General features: G+C 36.3%; 1 protein-coding gene across 1 annotated transcript in view; it reads right to left on the bottom strand.

The window, feature by feature from the left end:
* Positions 1–2,202: 2,202 nt before the first annotated feature.
* Positions 2,203–10,893, bottom strand: part of DSG4 (desmoglein 4) — a 61,808-nt gene continuing 53,117 nt past the window's right edge. Inside the window, exons 12-16 of the mRNA XM_070748637.1 lie at positions 9,638–10,255; positions 8,096–8,247; positions 6,915–6,978; positions 3,856–4,070; positions 2,203–3,135 (exon numbers count right to left, since the gene is read on the bottom strand). Coding sequence (XP_070604738.1) covers positions 2,203–3,135; positions 3,856–4,070; positions 6,915–6,978; positions 8,096–8,247; positions 9,638–10,255 — 1,982 coding nt within the window. The remainder of the gene's footprint in view (positions 3,136–3,855; positions 4,071–6,914; positions 6,979–8,095; positions 8,248–9,637; positions 10,256–10,893) is intronic.

Below are 10,893 nucleotides of genomic sequence, written 5' to 3'. Positions count from 1 at the left end.
GTTAAACAGTGTTTCCTTTAACAGATATATTCAAATAATTACTTAATATCTTTGGTTTAACCTTGTATTACTATAACCAAATGAAACTCAAGCAGCAGTGCTCCTAGGGGGATCAAGGGAGTGGGTCAAAAAACATAAACAGCATTACAGCATAGCAACACCAGCTCAGTTTTTTTACACACCTGGATGTGTCATGCATGCTGCTTCAGCTCAAGAATAAAATAGAGATTTTAAGATGGGTATTCATTTTCTACAAGTATAAAACTCTTCATATTTGAACTATGCAAAAAATACAGTAGTGAGTGGGATGATTTCTGCATATAAAAAATAGGTGTGGCATTAAGTAATTACATAATAGTTAATGTCTCATTAAGTGATTACAAGACATAATTAGGTTACTAATTAGGGGAAGTAAGTGAAAGATGTCTCATTTTTGTAACTCTGATTTCCAGGATTATTTGGGAAAGAATTAAAGTACATATGCACAATTTGAATATTTTGCAAGGTTTCAAGTTACTTTGGGCAGACTTTAAAACAGATATAAAGACAAATTAAAGGTACAACAATATATTTTTGTCTATAGAAAAAAGCAGAAGGGGAAGCTTTCTGAAAAAGCAAAATCAATTGTGAATACTAGATCAAGTTACTAGATGTATTAGAAATGGCTTTTGTATTTACATCTTATTTAGTATCTTTGGGTTGGTCAACATGAATGTTAAATTGGGAAGAAAATGAAACAACCGGAGCAGAGATAAAAACCCATATCCTTACTTTTCTATAGAATTCTATATCAAAACTAACTATGTACATCACAGGTGTCAAACTTGCGGCATCACACTGCAATCATGTGATATTTTGTGATTTGGGGTGGGCATGACCAGTGTGTGATACATTCGACTCGCGGGCTGCCAGTTTTACACCCCTGGTGTACATAAAAGATAAAGGGGATAGTTTACCATAATCTGGTGGCGAAAATTCCCTGCATTTAACAACTGTATTTACATTGGAGTGCATTCTCTATATTGGAGCTACTTTTAGTTTACATATGATACATAACTAAATTGTGAAGGCCAGGTTCTAAAGAACTGTGTTACTTTTTCATGCCAAACATGGTCATGAGCTGTTGCTCCGAAACAGCTGGGGTTTTTTTTAGAATTAAATTGTTAAAAACTGAGAGGAAATCATCTGAAGTCTTTTATTGGAGAATGGAATCAACAATTTTTTTTAAAAAAAAAATCACAATCCTATATTAATAGACAAAATGACTAGTATTAGTGTATTGTGATTTGCTATTGAAAAATGAATTGACCTTTTGGTCAATTCTGTACTTTATTTTAATATTCAGCATTTGGTATTTAACAGACCTTGTGTCTCTTTTCTTGGGAGAAGAATATTTTGGTATTCAAGTTTCTGTTTAAATCACATATAGCACTTTTATCTCTGTATAAAAACAGAGAAAGGTGGTTGTTGTTTTTTTCTATATGATTGAAATGGAAATTTAAATGAAGCACAAATGAGTATTTGTCCACTCACCAATACTTTCACAATATATGATGTGCTGCCTAATCTATTAACATCCTGTACATTTCTATCGTTACAGTATAATATTGTCATTATTAAGGACTGCTATACTGATTGTAATTCACACAGTCTTGTTCAAAGATACAGCATTAATGTATGCCATTTTTTTCTGTTGACACTTTTTTGTCTTTTTGCTTATGTTTTAAAATGCTACTTTAAAATGAAACTAAACGGCTGAATTTATCGGATCATTATTTGGAACAATGTCTATGCAACTCCTTTAAAATTCAGTAAGGAATTCCAGAATTTCCTATAAACAGTTCCTATAAATCACTTTGAGCACAATTGCATTTCCTTACCATAGTGTTAATAAGTAAAAAGAGGAAGCCATAAGTTGGTCCAAATATTGCTCAACAGCAAATATATACAAAAGGCTCTGTTAGTGATTCCTCCATTATGTACACTATCATGTTTCCAAAGGCAATATACCAGAATTTTCTTATGTTAGCAGTGCCTTTATATTTTGTTCTATAACTAAATAATGTTAGGAGATTCTGTTTCAGACAAGAATCATTTTTCTGATTTTTGATTTCCTACCTATAAATAATAAAAACATTATTTGGCAGTAAATCTAAAAAGTAAAAAAGGGGAGAGGAAACATGTAGTTGCAAGAGATCTTTACTAATTAGAATACTGTAGAGTGCTGTATTTTGTTACCCTTCTTCGAGCTAAACCAGGAGAAGCTGTTCCAATTGTCTGACCAAAAAGGTTATCAGAAGCCAACAATGAATTAGGACCACTACTTAGATTCCCAGGGCCACCACCTGCTCCAGACAGAACTCTTTCGGTTACAACCACATTACGGCCACTTGATATGTCAGAAGGGAGGGTCATGTTGCCATGTACACTAGCAGCAGGTCGAATCACTCTTTCGGTCACAACTACATTTGACCCTTCTGTCAGATTAGGAATGCTCAAAGAAGCTGGTAACCTTGAATTGGGAGCAATTACTCTTTCTGTAACCACAACATTGGACCCACCTGATAGATCGGGAATATCTATCATGCCGTGAAAATCAGCGACTGGGGCAGGAGCCAGCACTCTTTCTCTGACCACAACATTTGACCCACTCATAGGATCAACATTAAGTGTAGGAGGTTTCATTGTTGAGCCTGAAGTATATGTTTCTGTTACAACTACGTTACCATGGAGCATAGGATCAGGCATTGGCCTTGGAGGTTGTACATTGGAAGTGGTGGTATAAGTATTTTCCGTAACGACTGTGGTACCACCCACAGCAGTAGGTTGAGGCATAGATGAAGATGTATTAACAACAATCGTGGTTCCAGGTGGTGGCAGATTTACCTCAATATCAGGATTAGGCAGAGGCATGCTAAGATCTGGGAAGTGCTCAATCTCTCTTCCCAAGCAGATCTCCGCCAAGGTCTTAAATTTAGGTCCTAATGTATCCAAATAGGATTCATCCAGATCATCCCCAATAAAACTGCAACAGCCAATAGAACCAACAGGAGTTCCTATGCCCTCATGATCATATATTAGGAGACAGTCATTTGCAGGTCTGCCTTCATCTTCATCAGCATAGGCAAAGGCTTTCTAAAAATAAATAAGTAAGACAGAATTAGCATTGTTTACCATTAAGAGGAGAAAAAATATCAAAATGTTCTCTAAAAAAGCAAGGTGATTAACTTGGATTTCAGTTATATCTGTTGTTTCAAACTGAATCCAAAGTACTGTACAGTTGCATTCCATAATATGGATAATTTGCATTTTACTTCATATTGTAGAAAGGCAGTCCAAATTTTGCAACAAGGAATATAAAATACAGTGGTACCTCTACTTACGAAGTTAATTCGTTCAGTGACCAGGTTCTTAAGTAGAAAAGTTTGTAAGAAGAAGCATTTTTCCCCATAGGAATCAATGTAAAAGCAAATAATGCATGTGATTGGGTCAACCACAGGGATGGTGGAGATCCTGTTTCCTCCCAGGAGATTCCTAGAGAGGCCCCATGGAGGCTTCTCCCTGCCTTTTCTGGTTACAGTTTCGGAGGCTCGGGTTTGTAAGTAGAAAATGGTTCTTGAGAAGAGGCAAAATATCTTGAACACCCAGTTCTTGTTTAGAAAGGTTCATAAGTAGAGCCATTCTTAGGTAGAGATACCACTGTACTGTATGTTATGAGCACTTTGCACCACTACCATTACTTGGCATAATATAGTATAGGCTTGTGTTCATAAATCTGAACATAATACTAGGCAGATATTCCTAATAACTTAATACCATTCTCTATAGTTTGCTAGATACAATATAGTAGTTTACCTCAGAGAAGTAGCTGTCTAGGAAAGCCATATTCACACCACCTTCTCGGTATTCTTTTATTCCTCCAAATGTATCTTTCCGTCCTGTTGTCCCATAGCCTGTGGTTGTTCCATAACCAAATGTAGTTCCATAGCCTTTTGTTGCTCCAAGTCCTGTTGTTTCTTCAATTCCTGAACTCACCATTCCTCCATCACCATATTTAGTTGTGTATATATCTGATAATGATGATAATTTATTTTATTCAAAACAAAACAAAACAAAAGGACAATACAATCACTTGTCTTCAAGGCCTGGGAAAATAAGTAGCTCTTCAGTATTTATTGAACAACATACTAGTATTAACCAACAACTCACTTGGGCAAAGGGAGATCATTCTAAAAGGCAGGAATTGAAACAAAGTAGGCACAATTCCTGTATTTTGCAAGATGATAGTGTTTAATTGAGAGAATTTGATGTACACCCACCCTCCTGGGCTCAATCATATAGGAAAGGATGATCATCATAGGCAGTTTCTCAGGTAGCATAGCCTTATATCTTGAAACACTAAAGGTAATAACCAACAGCTTGAATTGTACTCTGAAGCTTAGCAGTAACCAGTGCAACTTGCAAAGTGATGCACATATAATATTCCCTCATTGCCTGTGCTGTCACATTCTAGACTGGCTATAGCTTCTGGATGGTCTTCAATAACAACCACAAAAGGCCTTGTTAACCACAACTTCCACCTGCTCCTTCAGAACTAATAATTTAAGAGGACTGCTAAATTGCACACATTTCAAATGGGTAATTACAACTACATAGAGCATCAGAAGTGGAGAGTCAGCAATGGAGGCACAAATAGACATAGAAACCCAGTCTTGGTAGCATTGAGCCTGGGGCTCTTTTTCTCTATCCAGGCCTAAAGCCTCCAAACACTCCAAACATTGACTCATTAACACAACTAACTAGATGTCAAAATATTCAACTGGATATTATCTACATGCAGTATATATTGATGACACGTGACACCAAACTGGAAGATAATCTCATCCAGCATTTTCATGTGAACAGAAGGGGAAGTGTCAACCTTTGTAGCACCCTGGCAATACAAATTTAACCAGCCACAGAAAATAGTGCATGGTTATAAGAAAAAAAGAAGGGGGATTTAAAATTAAGAAGAATCTTTAAAAAATGGTTTATTGTTATTTGATTATTTGACCATTATTTGGGCTCTTTTTTTCTTTACTTATAATTCAATACACTTATGAACATATTGGATATTAATAACTAATATTTTTAATCTTATGGACTAAACTTAAAATTCTTAAATACATATATTTCTAGAGGGAAGATTTACAATTAGCAATAATTGAAATTAGTTAATCTTAGGAAATTTGGGACTTTGAATGATTAATGTTTATTTGAAAATATAGTTGATGATAATTAATATTGTTATTGATAATGAATAGGTTTTTTCTTTAATAATTTAAATCTAATATAATTAATTAAAAGTAACTAATTATACTAAGGAAAATACTATTCTTTTATATTATAAATAGGTATAAATTGGATCTGTTGAAATAAATTTAAAATAACATGTTGGCAATATTAGAGGGGAATACACAGCATAATGAATAATGAATAATGAATGATTATTTCATTATTTAATGAAATTATTATTTCATTATTTAATGAAATTATTTCATTATTTAATGAAATTATTATTTCATTAAATAATGAAATAATTATCATTATTTGTTTATTATATAATGACTTTTTTCCTAACATATAATGGATATCTATGAATATATTTGATGGTGATAATTAATATCTTTGATTTGATGGATTAAATTACATATTGGTATTCTGAGAGGGAAAGACTCACAATAACTAATGGATGAAATGACTTAATCTTGGGAATTTGGGGATTTTGAATTACTAACAGCTGATGATGAGAATTAACATTGACATTTATATTGATTCATCTTATTTAAGAATTGCATTTAACATACATTTAAAAGTAATTAATTATATAATGAAGTAATAATTTGGGAAAATATAATTATATTATAGATTGGTACAAATTGGATTTGTGAAAATAAAGTTAAAATGTTAATCTGAAACATTAGAGGGGAAGACACAGTGTAATGAACAATAAATCTGTTTAAGCTTTGAAACTGGAAAAATATCTACCTTCTCCTGTATTGTAAAAGACATAAGTCATATATAAGATATAAAACATTTAATATGAATTGACATTTCATTCCTGAAAATAAGCAGTTGTGGAATTTTCAGTGGCATTTAGTTATGAGAAAATGGGTTTAGAAAAATAAAGGAGGGGTAAGGAATTAAGGAAATGAATGAAGCACAATGGCTTTGATTTATTAAGCAAGAACAATTAGGAGAGGAAGTAAATAATAGCATTAAAAATTAATTGGAGAACGAAACAATCTGTGTAAAACGGATGATGAAATTAGACAAAGGAGGTAGCATGAGATTAATGACATATACCGAGAGTAACAGATATGAAATTAAATAGTATTAATGATTTTTATTAGATGATATATGTTTACTAAGTTGATCCACTGTATGTACTGTATGTTCTTTTTTAGTGGGGAGAAAAATAATAAGGAAAACATTGTAAGTAAAACTATCCACACAGAGAAGGATTTAGAGGGCGTAAGAGGAAGTAGGAACGAAGGAGAGAAAGGAAAGAGAGTAGAAGGGGAGGAAGAGAAGGAGGAAGGAAAGAGGAGGAAGGAAAGAGGAGAAGGAGAAGCAGAGAAGGAAGGAGGAGGAGATGGTAATAGGAAAGGGGAGAGAAGGTGTAAGAAGGTAGGTACTACAGGTGGAATAGTCACCTGAGATAGAAAGAGTGGAGTGGAGAGAGGGAATATTGAGAGGGATTGCATAATAAAATTAAAATTGGAATGTAACTTAGGTTATTATACTATTGTTTTTATATTGCAAAATATGTATATTGATTTCTATTGAAGGTATATGTGATGTATATTATCTATGTTTTGAATGTGGAGGAAAAAATAAATAATAATCTGCTAGCTAAATGTAGTTTGCTTTACCTGAAGAGTCTGCAAACTCCCCTTTACTTGCAGCAGTTACTGGTGCACAGATATTTGACACATCCTGGAAGAAAACCAAGCTAAGTTATTAAAAGATACTTTTTAATAAGTAACACACATTTAAGAGGTTATTTTGCTGTGAGAAGAATTGTTAATGTAGTGGAAAGCAATAATGCATTTGGTATAAATATGACCTTAGAATTATATGCAAGTATGCCTTAGTTTGGTTACAGAATCTATAGTAATATTGTTCCTTGTGACAGTACTGCCAATTGAGCTACAGTATCTGGTTTCATATCAACAAGCACATAAGTGATCCTAGCTTGATTTTGAAGCAGTCACTGTTTGGACCTGATTACTAAACTGGGATGGGAGGCCATTGGGGCAAAACATTCTGGAATAAGGTGGCATCTACTACTGTAGAGTTGCCAATATCCCTCCCCGCACCATCCCTGCATGGTTGTGTTCACACAGTCATGCTGGGGATGTAAAAAATAAGAAAGATGATATTGACAAAGTTATGTAGAATATATTACCTAAGGCAAAAGGGGCTAAATATTTTTCAGGTCCAGAATGAGATAACATTCAGAAGAGGCTTAGTCAGATGCTTCCCTAATTCACTGGACTATAAGAAGGAAACAGAATCAGACTTGCAAGAGTCTGTTATTTATATTAATCTCAGTAAAAGTAGTGTCAGCCTTCCTGTGTGGTTGATTTCCTGCCCTTGTCTTCCTAGCACAGTTGAACTTGAGGGCAGCTTTTCCTTTTGCTAGAATCGTAGGGTACCTGCTGAGGTCCATCACTAATAATCTCTTCTATGCTTTTTTGTTGCTGATTCTACCTATTCATCTACCCTTTCTGAGAGTATGTCAGTGATTAAGCAATGGGAAGCAAAGGCAGCCTGCACTTTTCTTTTCTAACAAGTTACAGATTGGCCTCTTAGGTCATATGAAAAATGGAGAACTACTGATGGATAGTGGCAAAGAGGTTCCCTAGTCTAAGAAGGGGTAAACATTTTCTGTAGTCGACTACTAGCTTTTGGTCTTGGTGATTACAGATCTGGCAGGAACTTGGCCTAACACATCTTGAGGGAACCAGTTGGTTCATGCTGAAATAATATGTATGTGCAAGTACACACGGGATTATGCACAGGTCTTTATGTGTTTCAGTGAAGAACTAACCCGGTCTTCAGGTTGTGCTCCTTCAATTCCCCAGGAATGAATAGCTCCTTCTGTGCATTCTGGCACTGGCTCAAATCCAGCTCCCACTCCACCAGCCGATCTGGATCCCATATAACCAAAACAATCACTCTGTGACATCAGAATTGGTACCACTGATAAACCAAAATGAAACAAAAAGTTATGTAGTTTTTGTCAGTTAAATATTTGACCTATGTATAAATATAGGCACACACTAGCATGAGACCAGTTTATTTATAGTCTACAATATAAATACCAAAGCCATATAATAAACACCGCAAGGAGGGCATTTGCCCAGGTTCGGCTGGTGTACCAGTTGCTGCCCTATTTGGACAGGGAGTCTCTACTCACAGTTGCTCATGCCCTTATCACCTTGAGATTCGACTACTGCAATGCTCTTTACATGGGGCTACCTTTGAAGAGTGTTTGGAAACTTCAAATCATGCAAAATGTAGCCGCGTGAGCAGTCATGGGCCTTCCTAGACATGCCCATGTTTCTCCAACACTCCGCAGGCTGCATTGGTTTCCGATTGGTTTCCGGACACAATTCAAAGTGTTGGTAATGATCTATAAAGCCCTACATGGCACTGGGTCAGATTACTTGCAGAATTGCCTTCTGAGATATGAACCTCAGCAACCAGTGAGGTCCAGAGTTGGCCTTCTCCAGGTCCTGTCAACCAGACAATGTTGCTTGGCGGGGCCAAGGGGAAGAGTCTTCTCTGTTGGGGCCCTAGCCCTCTCAAATCAGCTCCCACCAGAGATTTGCAGTGCCCCCTCCTCGCCTTCCATAAGAGTCTTAAGACTCATTTATTCTGCCAGGCTTGGGGCAATTTGATCTTAGGCCCCCTGGCTGATGAATGTTATGTGTGGTTGAGTGGATATTTGGGCATAGTTAGCTTTCCCCATACTCTGGAAATCTTTTTCTGGACAGGCACATCTGATATCTACTGAATTTTGGTGTTATACATATACTTCTTAAATTTTAATTCCTTCGGTGCCATATATTAATCATTTTATATCTGTTATCTAAAGATTTTGATAATTTTCATTATTTAATGCAAGTTTTTTGTAGTTTAAGAGACATTCTTGGTGTTTTATTTTCTTTGAAAATCACAATCCCATTCTTAAAGAAATGATCAAATGTTTTTAAGGATAATAGTGAAGATTTTTGAAAACTAATAGTATCAGCATGGGCATTTCCATTCAGCAGATGATGCAGCTCAAGATGGACATCGTGAGCAGAACATTCTTTTGATGAGTTTTTTTCTTCTTGCATGGAAAAATTGAGACCAGGTTCATAGCAACGTTCCGGTATTGTCAGTGTACTTTACCAGTCAACCTCTAAGGCAAAGTTTGAGGATGCACACAGAAGTGTTTTCAATCATTCCCCTCCAATTAATGGGAATCAAAGAGCATATTTTATAGAAACATTATATATTGCAGCAAAATGTTTTATAGAAGAAATACAAAATCATGTTATATGGAAAACACATTTTTAAAAAGGAAAAATTCTAGAATACTTACACACAAATATTAATCCTCCAAGAATCATCAGGCCAATGGCAGCAGCACTAAGAGATGTATCTCCTAAATCTCTCCCTGTTCCGTCTACATCAATTGCATGTCCAGTAATGCCACCATGTGAATGTTCACCACCAGTGCCACCTGTACCACCACCAGCACCATCAATACCACTTCCACCTGTATTCCAGCCACCACCTGTTCCTCCACCACCCGTTCCTCCACCACCAGCACCTCCACCACCTGCTCCTCCACCACCTGTTCCTCCACCACCCGCTCCTCCACCACCAGCACCTCCACCACCCGCTCCACCACCACCAGCACCTCCACCGCCTGCTCCTCCACCGCCTGCTCCTCCACCGCCTGCTCCTCCACCACCTGCTCCTCCACCGCCTGCTCCACCACCGCCTGCTCCTCCACCTGCTCCTCCACCACCAATAATTATAACTTTGACTCTCTTGGTAGCCATTTTGACACACATTCCATTTTGGTCACAATTACATGCTTGCAGAGGAATTACAAGTGGCCTTTGACAGCTTTTGCCACTGTTGTCGGTCACTTTGATTTGGACCTCATAAATTATGAATTCCATATTGTCAGTGAACAGAGCTACAGAAGTACCTGAGGGGAGAAATCAGGGAAAGGAGAATATTTGAAATCTCTGTAATTAAAATTCATTCTCCTAAATAATTACTGTGAATTTGACTATGAAAATTCAATGAACAAAAAGTATTTAGCGGGATAAGCATAATATATGTGTATGGTTATGTGTGTTTATGTGTATCTTTGTGTGTATATAAACAGGTAATACTTTATTTACAATCAAAATTGATATCAGAATTTCTATTGTAAATCATTATGGTGGTAACTTTGGTCAGACTTAGTTTTATAACAATTTACACAATCATTAAGTGAATCCAACTTCTTCAATGGGAATTTTACTATTAACATTTACATGAAGCCACTGGGCGAGATCATCCAACGGCACAGGTTGAGGTATCATCAGTATGCTGATGATACCCAGTTATGCATCTCCACCCCATGCCAATTCAGTGAAGTGGTTGATGTGATGTGCTGGTGCCTGGAAGCTGTAAGGGTCTGGATGGGAGTCAACAGGCACAAGCTCAACTCCAACAAGACCGAATGGCTCTGAGCATTTCCTCCGATGGACCACTCCATCTGTCTGTCCATTGTTCTGGGGAGAGGAGGGGACTTCAGAAATAATTTTCTGAAAATAGATATTTTGGAATCCTACAATT

Source organism: Erythrolamprus reginae, chromosome 3, assembly GCF_031021105.1.
Source record: "Erythrolamprus reginae isolate rEryReg1 chromosome 3, rEryReg1.hap1, whole genome shotgun sequence".
NCBI classification, from domain to species: Eukaryota; Metazoa; Chordata; class Lepidosauria; order Squamata; family Dipsadidae; genus Erythrolamprus; species Erythrolamprus reginae.
Note: the sequence above shows the minus strand (reverse complement) of the source record. Positions and strands in the feature narration are given on the sequence as shown.